Source organism: Musa acuminata, chromosome BXJ1-2, assembly GCF_036884655.1.
Source record: "Musa acuminata AAA Group cultivar baxijiao chromosome BXJ1-2, Cavendish_Baxijiao_AAA, whole genome shotgun sequence".
NCBI classification, from domain to species: Eukaryota; Viridiplantae; Streptophyta; class Magnoliopsida; order Zingiberales; family Musaceae; genus Musa; species Musa acuminata.
The window spans coordinates 23,590,523-23,606,414 of NC_088328.1; the positions used below are offsets into that span (position 1 = coordinate 23,590,523).

At 39.8% G+C, this 15,892-nt stretch overlaps 2 protein-coding genes across 3 annotated transcripts; both read left to right on the top strand.

The window, feature by feature from the left end:
* Positions 1-300: 300 nt before the first annotated feature.
* On the top strand, positions 301-4,369 carry LOC135600512 (plant cysteine oxidase 2-like). Of its 2 annotated transcripts, none has more exons than XM_065094143.1 (5): positions 301-994; positions 1,975-2,093; positions 2,191-2,350; positions 2,564-2,665; positions 3,861-4,369. In XM_065094143.1, the coding sequence occupies exons 1-5, from the start codon at positions 778-780 to the stop codon at positions 3,983-3,985; spliced, it is 723 nt and encodes a 240-aa protein (XP_064950215.1). In that variant the 5' UTR covers positions 301-777; the 3' UTR covers positions 3,986-4,369. The 2 variants fall into 2 exon arrangements, with proteins under 2 accessions (XP_064950215.1, XP_064950213.1); XM_065094141.1 differs by having other exon boundaries at positions 311-994; positions 2,459-2,665.
* A 743-nt stretch (positions 4,370-5,112) lies between these two features.
* Positions 5,113-11,139, top strand: LOC135582431 (heterogeneous nuclear ribonucleoprotein Q-like). Its single transcript, XM_065094144.1, has 9 exons — positions 5,113-5,252; positions 7,818-8,274; positions 8,346-8,462; positions 8,988-9,128; positions 9,299-9,472; positions 9,571-9,775; positions 9,863-10,026; positions 10,140-10,225; positions 10,748-11,139. Exons 2-9 carry the CDS (start codon positions 7,849-7,851, stop codon positions 10,860-10,862), a joined length of 1,428 nt encoding a protein of 475 aa, XP_064950216.1. The 5' UTR covers positions 5,113-5,252; positions 7,818-7,848; the 3' UTR covers positions 10,863-11,139.
* Positions 11,140-15,892: the final 4,753 nt, after the last annotated feature.

Sequence of the window (15,892 nt, forward strand, 5' to 3'; positions counted from 1 at the left end):
AGTTCTCACATTCATAACTATCAAGAGGAGAGAGATACAAGTAAATAAATATGTTGCTTGTACGCACAACAGGGACGGGTGTACAGCCACAAAGGTTTCATAAAGATCTCTACGGTCTTAAATCAAAGTCCTGCATCAATTGACTTATAAGATGTTGACAGGAGGCAGTTTCTGGTCCACCACAGCGCATACAACCAACATACTGACAGATCGGAGGGAGGGGGTATAAAAACCAAAGGCAGTTTGGAGCAGCCCACAGGAAAGCTGAGAACCTCCCTTGGCATGGCCCCTGGTTTTCGATCGCCTTCCCATAAAAATGGTATCATTGCGGAGCCTCCCTGCTTCTTATGCCTCATCTCCATCATCTTCGGCCAACAGGAATCGTCCCAGCCTCCATCCCGATCTCAATCTCCCCTTCCCTTCCTTAAAAAAGAGGCATTCAGAACATAGATTTCTGCTCTTTTTGAGAAAGCAAAGCGACATAGATTTGCTCGCGAGTACGGCGGCCATGTAGGTGTACAGGAATCATCACCCAATCTTCCCTTCCGCTGGTACCTTTCTTTCTTTGTTCCTTTCCCCACCTTGCAACCCAGCTACCTTTCTGCTTATGCTTGCCAAAAATCCAATCTTTTCCACGTTCTTCGTGTTTTCCCCGTCCAGCATTCCGTAACTCCTCGAAAGTTGTAATTTTGATTGCGACTGTGGTTTCGGTGGATCGACTATCCCCGATTTAGAGCTTTGCCTTTCTTTTCTTTTTGTGTGTGTGTTTTTCTTTGGATGAGGGTCGACGCCACCTTGGCTGACCGCGAGGTAAGAGAAGAGTTGGCGACGGAGAAGGGCAAGTCATCGTCCAAAAAGCGGCGGCAGAAGAAGCTGGCATCGATGCCGCGTGCCGTGCAGAGGCTGTTTGAAACTTGCAAGGAGATTTTTGCTGAGGGTGGGCCTGGCATCATCCCATCACCGAATGATGTGGAGCGCCTTCGATCTTTTCTTGGTACTGTTCTAATCTACTATAGGTGAATGGATCATTTTGTTTCTTTGCTTTTCTTAATTTGCTTTCTGGTTTGTCTCACAAGTGTTCATCTTTAACTGTAATGTGATTACATAGATCGCTTTACGGCCATTACATATTGACATATATGATAATTGTTTACTTTAGTGCAAAGATTGGATTAACTTGTTGTTTATGGATATGCACACATTTCTGTATACCAGACATGACAATTGATGGCTTAAAGCAGCGATTTTGAAATAAGATATTGGTTAATTTCTACTTTTCTTCCTGGATTCGATTCATGCACGCTTCTTGCTAGACAAGCTATGTCTAATATCCTACTTAAGACCATCAGGCTTTCTTGTGTCTTCAGATGCTGTTCCTTTCTTATTATGATCTGATGTTACATCATAAAACTGAACTTGGAGTACTGACAAATATGAGCAAAACAAGAGGCAACAGGACTGTCTCCGTACCTGTAGTCTTAATATTTTGTATTCCTTGATTTTTTTGTTAATACGGGAGTTCCACGCACCACGTGGTTCTTATCATTGTCGACGTCTGAGATGTTTAAGCTAATACTTCTTTATATGATCATGGTTAGATCATGGCTTTTCTGCCCTTTCTCTCCCCATATCTGTCATTCGACATGTCATGTTTTTGTGGGGTTATAACAAGGAATTTACTATATCTGAGCACATCTATTGCTCCAATGGCAGTTTTGATTTTACTGTCCAATCTTATGTTGTTTCTGATCTCCTATATTATAGGAAATTGCCATAGATTACATGCAGGAAACAAGATATATAATTATAGCAATTAGTTGAATGCAGGTAATCTAAACATATTTTGGTTCAGTGATCTCATAATGGAAACATAGAATTGGAATCTGGATATATCTATCCTTTGGTTAGTTTCATTATCACCTTTGACCTGTATTGTGTATTTGATATGGTTTGTGGTTTTGTCCTTTCATGCAGATACTTTAAAGCCAGCAAATGTTGGTCTAAGTTCAAACATGCCATTTTTTCGGAATGTTGGGATGGATGGACCTCCTCCAGTTACATATTTGCACATTTATGCATGCCCCAAATTTTCGGTATCCAACACTATTTAGATTCTACCATTTAGTGATTTGATTTTGTAGGCAGTTTGGAAGGTTACCATTCTCCTTTGTTGCTGGCTACATTTTGCAGATTGGTATCTTCTGCCTCCCTCAAGCAGCTGTCATTCCACTTCACAATCACCCAGGCATGACTGTTTTTAGCAAACTCCTTTTTGGCTCCATGCACATTAAGTCCTACGATTGGGTTAATGATCCTCAGGGCTCCAATGAGAAAATCAAATCCTCAAGTGGTACGCCCTCTGTTGGAATTGTTCAGTTTGTATGAACACGAAGAAGCATGTTGCTTGCTAATTTGTTTTTCTTGTTATTAGTATGTCATTATTGTTTAAAAAATGCAGGTGCATGTTTGGCAAGGGTGAACACTGATGCCATCTTTAAGGCACCCTGTGAAACATCGGTTTTATACCCTACCACTGGGGGTAACATGCATTGTTTTACTGCAGTAACCTCCTGTGCAGTGCTAGATGTCCTTGGACCACCATACAACGATGATGAAGGTAGGGCTTGCATTTACTACAAGGAGTATGCATACTCAAGTTTTCCAGGTATGTTCATCATTCTAACTTGCAGCGACTTTCTAATTGATGTTTCTACTCTAATATCCTATGGCGTTACATTCATGCGATGCCAAATTTATGGACACTTGCATCAGCTTGGAAAGCCTACAAAAATGTAGTACCTTGACATTTTTATTCATGGTATTGGTATATGAGGTTTAAAGGCAGCTATTGGTAATATCGCAAGTTAATCCTGCTGGCTCCTCGTAACCCACGTTTAATATTATGATGCCGCTGATTATGTTGCAAGAGTATGTCCAATTTTTTTACCAATTTTCCATATATGCCTTTTCAAGTTAAGTTACGAAACAGGGTTTAGTACCATATGCATATTATATCCAGATTTTTAGTAGGACTCTAGCTGACTGTATTGAATTGGGTGATTACAAATCTCAAAACAAGCCTTTAGGAAAGGGTTGGATATATGATTTTTAATATCTCTTCTCACAAGTAAGCCAGTTAGGCTTGATGTGTAAATGAAACCTGAGTGAATGGTGCAAGCTCAAATGAAAAAATAGGTACGTCGCAAATTTTTTTTTAATTAAACATTGGGAAAGAGGGATAGGTTCGGGAATTGAACTCATGACCAGCTTTGATATCGTCTAGACCATAAATCCTGAAGGCTTAAGCTGTTAGGGAAGATACATGCTTTAACACCATAGTGGAATGGATCCTTAGAAAGCTTATGTCAGGGTGTCAGGGGTTTGGTAGCCATATCATATTACCTAATTTTTTGTGGTAACTCAATGTGTGGGATGATAGACCTCACTACCAATTATGGCAAAGAAAAGTTTTACTACTTTGAATTCAAACATAATCATTACCGATGTCGAGTTACTTTAAAACCACTAAGCCTTTTTCATAGTTGTCCCTTCATATCGCCTGAGCTGGAAATAATGTGTCTCAGGAGCCCTTGTTGATTTGTGGGCAATGAGGTGCCATGATGTTCTTGAGATTATTCTAATTTCATTATCTAAGGAACAAATTGAGCTGGACATCTCCTGTTGAAAACAAAAAACCATGGCTTATAATCTAAGAAACTATTACATCGCGGTATAAAAATGTGACAAAAATCTTGACTATTAACTGTAATATTTCAGATTGGATTAGCAATATGTTTGTTCCTTTAATGAAAAATTTCATCTTTGAGGCAAGTGTCTTGTGGCATGACCCATTATTGCAGGCGATGCAATCGTGTTGTCTGGTGAGAGCGAGGAGTATGCATGGCTGGAAGAGAGGGGAAGTGAGCCTGATGATCTTGTCGTGCGTGGTGCTGAGTACAAGGGCCCAAAAGTTGTAGACTGCTAATTTGCAACTCTGCGATGATGCTGCGACGTTTGCAGCAAAGCACAAAGAAGCTACGGGGCTGGTTGTTTGAGTGTAGATACATAAAGAAAGAAAAGGTTAGACGATAAGATCAGGGCGGTGTTTGCTCACCTTCAAAAATCGTCTCTTCAGAAACCTTTTTCTTTGATAGAATACTAGCTTAGATCCCCCCAAAAAAACATTTCAGGGTCTGTTCCAGAGAGTTTGGTTCTGGTCATGGGTTGTCATGGAAAGCCATTCTTGTGTAGCTTGAGAAGGTTACGAAGCTCGCTGATTTCATCGTCTCTCATGGAACTCTGATGGCTCTTCTTCATTTGTAAGGCCTGCAGAATCAATTGAGCATTTGCGAGTCATCCTTTCATGTAATTGTCAATGCTTCTCCAGTTCTGTTTGCTTGATGTTTGTGGTGGTTGATCTGACTTCGATCCTGCTGATGTTGAGCTGCATCCATCGAATTGTTGCGTTTTTATGTTGGTCTTTAATTGCACACTAATTATATATTATTAATCTAAGAATTATGGATTCTGTCTCTCTAAATTATCCTTGAGGTCACTGTAAATATCATGGATGTAAACTAAATCATGCTACGAAAGCTTAACCTTTCAATTAATTTTGCAGCTTAGAAAATGGAAATTTTAAGATCGAAAATTTATTTTTACTTATATTTCTAAAAAAATATAGTTTATCATTTAAAAATTTAATGTGATTTTCTTTATATTGTATTCTTAACAATATACTAATTGGTTTAAATCATAGGATCCATCAAAAAGTTTCTCTCCCCCACGTATATAAATAAATGGAATTGGTTCTCTCTCTAAGACATCCAAAAGACCACAAAAAAGGGTATAGTTCGTGTTTATCCTTCATGCATTTCTATTATTCTTAATCCATTCTTTCATATTTTGTGCCACCGCTGTTTGCTTATGTGAAATTTCCAAGTAAAATTTAAGGCTCATCTTATTCAACTTCCATGGCCCAATTAGGCCCATGAGGCATCTACATGGCCCATTTGGTCTCGGATAACTCGCATGCGAGTACCGACCGCTTGGGGTGGGATGGTTGGCCACGCAGGGGTAGTTCCGTTATTTAACGAAAGAATTCCCCCAATGCGGAGAGCGCATCTTTTGTGACCCTCAGTTCTATCTAGGGTTTCCCCCTCCCCCTCCCTCATAATTTTTCCGCGAGGGTTTCGAGCTCCCGCTGCAGCTCGAACTGTTTCCATCCCTGGCCGTCCTCGATTGCTTCTCCAGTGAGTTCCTGCTTCGATCCTTCTCATAGTACAATCTCTACTTTGTTGTCTTGGATTTGCTTTCCAGAAGCATGCGAGGCTGATTTCTCGTCCTCGTCTTTTTATTTCTTTGGGGCTTCGAGTCTTGAAAGAACGGTTTTTGTGGGCATCGACGCGTTCGGGGAAGGTCGAGGTGCGTCGCGTAGTGGTGAGCGTGATGGGGTTAGGATAAAGAGCAAGGGCTTGAAGATTTCTATGGTTTCCGTTGTCGGTTTGGGGGGAGAAAATGTTGACGTTAGGGTTTGGTGGTGCGAGCTATGATTTCCGGTACCTGATTGAGTTGGTTTAACGGCGTTGTCGTTTGGTGGTCTCAATCCATGAGGCGAAACGTTTGTTATTTGAGCTATGATCACGGCTTTGTCTAGTGCCTGAATGCTTTTTCCAAGGGTTATTATGATTGCTTAGGTTCAACCCTTAACCGGGATTTCATTAGCTATGTTGGCAGCCATGCTTGCTATGGCGATTCAGAATTGTCAACTCGTAGCCTTTGTTGCTTCTCTATCACGTTTCTCATTGCAGCCATATCCCGACTAAAAGTTAATATACATTTTCCTGTTATCTAGATGTGGTTAGGGGCTTACTTTAATGAGCTTGCCAACGTCAAGCCTTGAGTCTGCAGAATAGAAGCACGCTTTGCTGTTTCTAACCCATCTTTGATATTGCTAATTGTGGGCTTCATTGCTATGGTGATTATGATAAACTCTTATGTGCAATCCTACCATCTGCACTAGCAATTACTCAGGCTGAAAAATGGTTCTCAGCTTTCTAATTCTTTGCCTCTTCCTTTATAATCATAGTCATAGAATAAGATACTTTTAGCATATTAATTTTTTATTATCTCAATTTTATATTAGTTCCTTGCCTAGGTTGATTTGTTCAGTTTTGTAAAACCAAGATTGCTTCATTTCATTATTAAGTCAGACACAACTGTCTTATATTGTACTCTGCAAACTATTAGTTTGTTGTATACTCAGGCATAGTGGCTTTGTAAATAATGTTATTGTTCATGTCTAGTAGCATGTTGCAACACTTTTCTCTCGCTTTTTCTTTTTTGGATTTTTGCATACAACCTCGATGTAATTTATTTACTATGCGAAACCTCCTTGCTCACGTGTTTGCAATTCAAAACAATGCAGTAGAACAAAGGGAAGGAAATAAAAGATGGAGACAAAAGAATGGCTGTGGTGGTGTTGGGGGTGTAAGGGCTAGTGGTGGAGGATGAGGGTGAAGATGAGGTTGGGGATGTGATGAAGGGGGTGTAGCAGGATAGATTATTATACTATTGGTGGTTGAGTAGAAACAGGGAATGGAAGAGAAAAATGGAGCTAGTGTGGGCAACAATGATGGTGGAGGAGATGGTGAAGCATGAAATAGTGGTGAAAGGCGATAATGTAGGTTGATTTTGGAGTGGGAAATAAAGGTGGTTGGAAAGGATAGCCATGCACTTAAAGTTTGAAGTACTTAAAATTATAATTTGATTCAATATCTAAGAATATCTTTTATGAAATTTTCTTATACTTGTCTTAAATTTGGATTTTAAAAAGGTGTTATAAACTTTAATTTATAATCTGGAGTAGTTGAGTTTTACATCAAGTAATTGACAACATAGAGTATGTATGTACTAGTTAGTGGTATTAGTGCAGGAGGGACAGCAAAATATTTTGAAGAATTTATTAGAAACAATGAAAATGGATTTGATGGCTGTTTGTTTGACTAGTTTATTCTCAACAGAACACAATAATAGAAATGATCAATTTAATTGATCCCAAGTTGTTGGATGAGTCATATCTCTCGACTGTACTAATTTTCCGTGACCTTTTCATATAAACCATGTATTTATATGCATATAGGATAGTCTTGGGTTTGGATGATAATGACTGTGGATGGATTGGGTGCTACTTCCTGTTAACATGAATATATTTGATGATCCTTTTTTCACTATAAATCTATGACAGCATTCAGGTGTGGTTTATATGCACTACCTGTTTATGTTTCTTATTGTTCGATATTCTGTTATAAACCAATGGATGTTGGTATTTTTAGATACATACAAGATGCTGCACGTTATAGATTAGGAGAGACATGATTGCATTACTCTTTCAGTTTACTTTAATGAAATTTTATTTGCTCATTTCTCATGACAGATTTTTTTTCTTCCCTTTTTCCCTTTTCTTTTGATTCCTGTGCATTGGAAAATAGATATTTATTCACATAGACCAAGAAGATTATATTGGGCTTCAGCTTGATATCTAATTTATACAATATTCTTTTTCACTATATTGCACCTGTTGAACGTCACCCTCTTGATTATCAATTTGAGATACTTTCTCTTGCCTGTCTCATATTACTCGTACTGTTGTCAACCACATGGGAAATCTTTGACTTTGAAACTCCTTTGAGCCACCATGGCTCGTATTGAGTTGAGATTCTTACTCTGTAATTCCTGTTGGCCTTTCTATTTTCCTCATTCCAATGTATCTATGCTTCCTCTCGCGAATGCTTTTGGCTCCTGTGCTTCTTCCACAGTTGCCTTGCGAGCTTCTTTCAGATACCTAAGATGCCGAGGACAAGGGCAAGTGCTGCTGCTGCCGCTACCAATCCAGAGCCAGCGAATCCAGCTGAGCCTGAGGAACAGGTTGCTCTTGATGACCCTGAGGAAATGATGGAAGAAGAGGTTGAGTATGAAGAAGTTGAGGAGGAAGTAGAAGAGGAGGAAGAGGAAGTTGTCGAGGAGGAGATTGAGGAGGAGCTTGAAGAGGAGGAACAAGAAACAGATGTTGCTAATGGAAGTAATGCTGGTGATGCAGCTGGTGGTGATGCTAGTATGGTAGAAGGTGAAAAGGATGACGATGAGAGTAAGAAGCATGCAGAGCTCCTTGCACTCCCTCCTCATGGATCAGAAATTTATGTTGGCGGCATACCTCATGATGCATCAGAGGAAGAATTGAGAAGCTTTTGTGAGCCAATTGGAGAGGTGACCGAGGTGAGTCACCTTTCTCTTACTGTTCTTTGCGTTCTCTAGGAACATATTTATCTGAGATTTGACAATGGCAGGTTAGGGTGATGAAAGCAAAGGATTCAACAGAGAATAAAGGTTATGCTTTTGTTACCTTTAAAACTAAAGAGTTGGCTTCAAAAGCTATTGAAGAACTAAATAACACCGAATTCAAGGTAGATATCCTTCATGTATCTCATAACACATTTTTTATGGATGTTATGAACTCCTATTGTATGAGAAATCAATCTTTTATTGAAAGAGAAGGATAATTATATTCACCTGTCTGCTCGTAATGCTTTCTGTTAAAAGTTGGTGTAAAGAGTCCCATTCAGTGAAATGAACTTGCTCTTAAAAATTATTACAAATTTAAGTAGACAACTTTTTATCCAAAAGTGCTGGAAACAATGACTTGTTTCTTAAAACTTTGCGATGATTTAGATATATGCTGAAATTATTTCTTAAAAAGCCGAGTTATGGTTTTTGTGACAACTTTTATGAGTTCTTATAAGGTGTCTTAGTTGTTTCTTGATTTTTCCACACTTAACTGGTGGTTACTGAGTTTAATAGAGGGGCATTAGATAAAGAGTTCTTTTTTTTTTCCATGTATGATCCAGTTTTTTTGTTGGTTCTGGAAGTTATTTCTGCACTGCATTTTTGTACCTTTAACAGAATATCAATGGCATTGCAATGCATTTCAGGGTAAAAGAGTGAAGTGTTCGACATCTCAAGTTAAACATCGGTTGTTCATAGGTAATATTCCTCGAAATTGGGCGGAGGATGATTTGAAAAGAACTGTGACAAGTATTGGTCCTGGTATAATTAAAGTGGAGTTACTGAAGGTTAGTGCATGATTACTTTCTACCAAACATCCTTTTTGTTTCTCTGTTTTTCATAATAATTTCAGAAAGAAAATTCTGCAGTGTGTGGTCATGACACTTCAAATATTGGTTTCTTGCATCTTCAAGTCGCTTAAAGTTGCATTGATATTTTTTGTCTTCTACTATCTTAGGATCCACAGAACTCTTCTCGTAACCGGGGTTATGCTTTCATCGAGTATTACAACCATGCATGTGCTGAATACTCGAGAAATAAGATGTCATCTCCAAAGTTCAAGTTGGATGCAAATGCACCAACTGTGAGCTGGGCTGATCCTAGGAGTGGGGATTCCTCTTCTAGTTCTCAGGTCTTTGTCCTGTTCTTGTTGAGATCTATTGATTGTTTCATTGTTTGACATCTTCCCGGAATTGTCACGTATCCTGCATACTGGCTGAATTTTCACAGGTAAAGGCTATTTATGTGAAGAACTTGCCAAAGAATGTGACACAAGAACAGTTGAAGAAGTTATTTGAACACCATGGTGAAATCACGAAGGTGGTACTGCCTCCGGCAAAGCCTGGACATGAGAAGAGATATGGTTTTGTGCATTTTAAAGAGCGCTCAATGGCCATGAAGGCACTCAAGAACACAGAGAAATATGAAATTGATGGTGATACTTGTGCTATTTTATTTACATTTCTGGTTGCCATAAGCTGCGTATTTTCCTCGTGTCATAACATTTCCCTTTCTGGGATAGGTGATGTTCTCGACTGTTCACTAGCAAAGCCTCCAGCAGACAATAAAAAAGTTGAAGCAGGATCAAGCGCTCAAAAAGCTGCTTTGCTGCCAAATTATCCTCCTGGGATTGGATATGGTGTTCTCGGAGGTGCTTATGGTGCTTTAGCTCCAGGGTTTGGACAGGTATAATGTGCTTCTGTTGCGAGTCAAACTTTTGGTGACTGACACTCATGCTTACTGTAAGCTCATTCTCTTGTTTATGTTGTTTGATGTATTTCTTATGTTGTACCTTGCAGTCTATGGTTTATGGAAGGGGACAGACACCTGCTGGCATGGCGATGGTGCCGATGATCTTACCTGATGGACGCCTTGGATATGTATTGTAAGTGAGCCTAGGCTTTCTTTAAGCCTCCTGCTTCGAAAGTTAAACGACAACAACGAAGAAGGCTAAACTAATTTAGGCTTGTGGTTAAACTCGTTGTCTATGTTGTAGATGAACTTAATTTTAACAGCAAAAACAAGGAAGAAAGCTAATCTGATTTAGCCTTGTGGTTTAACATGTTGTCTATGTTATATATGAAGAACTCTTAATTTTTTTTTGCTTGGCATGATAAATTTACCAGAACGTAAACATTAGCTTCAAATGGGCATTTAAATTTACATCTTGTAAGTAACAGAAACTTGGGTGCTCAGGCATCTGACTAGGGATCCCATTATGCTATCATTCAAACTAGTAAAATAATTATTGGTTTTGAGAACATATTTCTCAATTTGGTCTTTTATTCTGTTTATCATTTTAGGTGTGATATACATGGACTTTTGACGGTCACAGTCTACACCAATGTGATATATTGACATAGTTTGTTTTTCTTTGGTTAACTTGTATATCCCATCAATGTTTCAGGCAACAACCTGGAGTGCCTGTGGCTTCACAGCAACATGGTGGAAACCGTGGAGGCAGCTCAAGCGGAGGGAAAAGCAACGACGGGGGCCGTGGGCGTAGATTCCGACCATACTAATTTTTCATGGCCCATTCATGGATTGGTCACAGGAGCTCAACATGGATTCCTTGTTTACCGATGAGCATCTTGTGTGTAGTACATTAGTTCAACAGTAGCTAGCATAGCTTTGTCTGTAAGCTAGGAGTTTTAAATCATCCAAATTTCTGCAAGTTGTAGTCGTTTTGGAAGTTGGATATTCTTAAAAGTTGCTTGCGGAGAGAGGATGATGATGATTATGGATCCTGACAGTTGGGTGTTTATGCTTCATTCTGATGTGTTATTTCTGTTGGTTTTACTGTTGCCTCACAAACTCGACTAGTATAATTGATGTCCATCACCCAAACATATCTTGATTCTTCCAGGTTGCGTGTGATCTTGCTAATACACATAAGATGATATTAAAACTGATCATTGTTGATGGGTTTTGCCTTATGATATCTTTGAGGATAATTGTGTCATCTTAATCTTTCATCTTTAATTATCCAAATATGCTATTAACGAAGAAAGACCCCTGTTCCAAATGTGCCACCATAGTTATGTTGATATTGGAGTCAGATTATACGCCAGAGGAGAACCACGATCCTTCATACCATCATCGACCAAGTGGGGCGATGGGGAGAACCACGATGTCAACCCGATCATAGGCGAGAGGAGCCTTACACTAGTGAACAAGACGAGAAATTTCTTGTAGGACGAGTATCTAATATCAAGAATAGTTTGTGCAGTTCAATAGGTGTTTGTGATCACTCTACAATGATTGTTATATATGCATGTGTAATTGATCTACCCAAAAATAAATATACATCAATCTTAATGTATTTTAATTGTATTGTGTGAAATTGGTTACTTGATATTCTCGTTTCTTTATATTTGAATTTAATTCCCTGTTTATTTGTGCAAAAATATTTTGATAGGCAAGTAACTTTCAAATTCGATTGCCATATCTCCAACTGAGCAGTGAAGAACAAAAATAAATATAATATATATAAACAAAACATAATCTTTGATAAATTAGGAAACTTTGGGTGTTTTTCGATTGCTCCCTCTCCACTAAGCACGGTGAAGAATAAGAATAAATATAACAAATATAAATAAAACGTAATATTTTGTTCGATCCCTGTTCGAAGTGGGAAACTTTAGGTGTTTCCTAATTCGATAGCCCCCCACCCCCTCTCTCTCTATATATGATACCCCTCACTTGCGACATCACTTTTCTTCGCTCTCGCTACACTCCTTCGTTCCTCCCTCTCGCTTCTCTTCTCTTCTTTCTTCTTCTTCGTTCCCCTTCCTTCGCTGGCAATGGCGTCGGAAAATACCAGCGATGGCGGAGACGAGACATGGAGGTGGATGGGGTGCCATTTTACCCCGACCGACGAAGAGCTGATGGACGATTGCCTCCTCAACAAGGTTCGTAATCTGCCGCTGCGAATCCCCCCCGGCTTTAGCATTCCCGAGATGGCGGTGTACAAGAAAGCGCCCTGGGAATTGATGGTCCGCTCCAGCTACCTTCCCACGGGTGTGTCCTACTGCTTCGTCCGCGTGCCCCGCTCCAAAGCCAGGGACAATAGGCTGAAGCGGAAGACGCGCGGTGGAAGATGGGTCGCCAACGGCAAGCCCCGCGACATACCGCATCAAGATAGGAGGGCGGCGATCGCCGGGACTCGGAGGAGTCTCAAATTCTTCAAGGACAGCGGTGATCCAAGAAAGAAGAACAAGAAGGACAGGAGCCTCGGTCTGCAGTGGATAATGCACGAGTACCGCCTCCACCCCAGCTTGTACGAGACGATCCCCTCCTACGAGACCGAGGAGATAATCCTGTGCCGAATCCAGCACAAGGGGAGGGGAGCCGCAGACGAGAGCGACGGCGACAGCCTCCCAGCCAAGGCCCCATCTGTGACAGATACCCAAGAAACGCCGGAGCCATGGATGGCGGGACCTTCCACTCAAAGCATGGCAATTGACGTCCCCGGGTGCTGTTGGGTTCAATGTGGGACCGGAGGTACTGAAGAAGTGTCGTGGATGGCGGCGGCACCTGCGATCCAGGGTGCGATGGCAGATGTCTTTGGGTATTATTGTATACCTGAGACGGGAGTTATGGGAAACGAGCCGTCTTGCGAGGGCCCCCCTGCGGTGCCAGAAGCGTGGACTTGCGATGACAATGTTGGATTTCTTGACGACCTTGATCTCGTAGCGGAGGCCACATTTGCAACAGCGACATCGGTAGCTCCATCTGCTACGGAGCCGTGGATGGCAGGACCTTCCACTCAGAGCATGGCAATTGACGTCCCTGGGTGTTGTTGGGTTCAATGTGGGACCGGAGCTACTGAAGAAGTGTCGTGGATGGCGGCGGCACCGGCGATCCCGATGGCAGATGTCTTTGGGTGTTATTGTGTACCTGAGACGGGAGTTTTGGCAAAAGAGCCATCTTGCGAGGGTCCCCCTGCGGTGCCAGAGGCGTTGACTTGCGATGACATTTTTGGATTTCTTGACGGCCTTAATGTCGTAGCGGAGGCCACACTTGCAACAGCGACGTCGGTAGCTCCATCTGCTACGGAGCCGTGGAAGGAGGCACCACCTGCGACCCCCGGAGAACAGAGCCATTGCACTGCAGTGGAAGAAACGTGGGCTTGGATAAAGAGATTGGAAGCATGTATAAAAGGCTGTAACTAAGAGAAACTGGAATTGTGTCTGTAAGTAACATAAACGACACCAATTTATCTCCCCAACGGTACCATTCGAATCGAAGCACAAATATGACTCAAAATGTATGACTGATATGTTCCTGAACATAGTGAATAAATTTTGCTGACTGGGCACTCAGTAGGTGGGATATTGAGCCACCATAATTTCAACTCAAATGGTCTTTCCTAAGCTTAAAACATGCACAGCATATAAAATTATCAGCGACATCGGTATTGAAGCTTTCTATCCTTTCATTCAATCCAATCATTATGTGACAGCTCACCTGTTCTTTAAATTGTTCTTCTTTCTCTTCGTAACTTGAAAGAGCCACAACTTGTACCTGGAAATTTATGGCATGAGAATGGAAGAAGTAACAGATTAAATTTGATCAGAAACCAGCAAAAACTAAAGATTAGCTTATCCTACATTGATTAATTCACTAAGAGGAGTTTCTTTATGAGCTTGTGGTTTTGGAACATTATCCCATATATGCAAGTAGTGTGTGTGAGACATTAAAGATAAAATTGTTACAGAAAATGAAAAGCAGGAGCACTGCATAACATGCACCTTCTGAATATCCTCCCTGAGAAATAGGTTCAAGACTTTCCAGCGATGTCTGCTCATGAAACAAGATGTCAATTGCAAGTACATACCGGTTAGAAAAAAAGGAACTACCAATATATTGTGTAAACAAACGAAATTTTCACCTTGGTTTTATCACTATGACAAATCGTAATGTTGTTTTACGAGAGCAAAAAAACCTCATCATCACCTGTTATGTGAGAAACATAAGAATGAAAGTGAAAATTATAAGCTGATAAAAAACAAGAACAACTGAAATATTGAAGCTTATATGCCTAGATGGGTGTGTAAGTCTTTTATGTCTAAGATTACCTGAAATTCTGTCTTTAAAAGAGGCTTGTTTGCAGCTTGTTCTCGACCAATATCATGACACCACAAATTTTTACGGAGGCAAAATTAAGAGAGAGCAAAAAAAATGTGTTGCTTGATTAACTGTAGTCATACATGTTTATAAGGACAATATCTGAAAGTGCTAAAGCAAAAAAAGCAGAATCATTATGAGTTAAGAATCATAATCTTATGCACTGACTATTATGTTCAAGAGTTTGCTTTTATCTTAAGTTAGCTTATATGCCTAGATGGGTGTGTAAGTCTTTTATGTCTAAGATTACGAGGGTAAAAAAACCTCATCTTTGAACCATAAAGATTGATTTCGGATCTGAAGTCTTCTCCATGTAAAACAAAAATAAATTCGGTGGTTACCGAAATAAGGTCAGCAAGAAATCAGATAAAATTACCAAATTTGAAGTTTTGAGTTTTGGATCAGGTCAACCAAAGATAAGTTTTTAAGACAAATTCTGATAGTTCCGGAATCACCATGGCTATATTATTGATCACAGAAGTAACCATCTATGATCTAACCATGTACTCTATATTGCATAAATTAAGCAAATACAGTACATGCCGAGAAAATAGTTGGCCCTAGTTCAGAATAAACATCCGGTCTGTTACAAGAATTAAGGCTTCATTGCACAAAAAGAAAGAAAAAAACATAGAGTGCAGAACCATATTCATCCAGCATCCAATGGTCGTAAACTTGCAATGATTTGTGATGCCATGCTTTTTTATAAGCTCTAAAAACACATTGATATCTGATCTTACAATCTAGCAATGGTTGACATAATGTTTAATTGTATGACAATCCATGAAATTTCATGCGGTTGTTGACTGTCTATCCAATCACATCATGTCATTCTTTTCCTGGCCTTGTAAATATTTATTTGAGGTGCAGATTATTTCACTTTACATGCCCTAACCAAATGTGTTTTTCAACTTACTAAAAATTCTCCTTGGAAACAGGATTAATGTTGTACAATTTGAATATTTTGAGTTCGCTATCTCAAGATAGTGAAGCAGCTTTTTGATTTGCTTAGCACAACCATAAAGCAAAATAGCATGAGAAGCAGCAGCAACAATACTGCCATTAGTGGAGCAAGTTATAGAAGAAGATCATCTAAGCAAAGAAATATGTCATATGCTTTGAATTAATTCGGTGAAGTGATTCAAAACCAATTCAAAGAAATGCCTCCTAAAGGATTATGCCACTAAAAATTGGATATATGTGGACCCTTAGAAATCATATGACACCTTCTATATTACATTCTACATACCGTTAAGCATCTAGCGACACCTTATAAAGATAATTTAACCCAGTTTGTAACAGGATTGACCAAAACCATTTTCCAGTAATAAAATTTCTTAGGTCCATACAATCCAGACCCTAAAATTGATCAAGATCAGTCAAGTTATGTCAAGTTTGGCTAGTATATGCCCCAGCACATGGA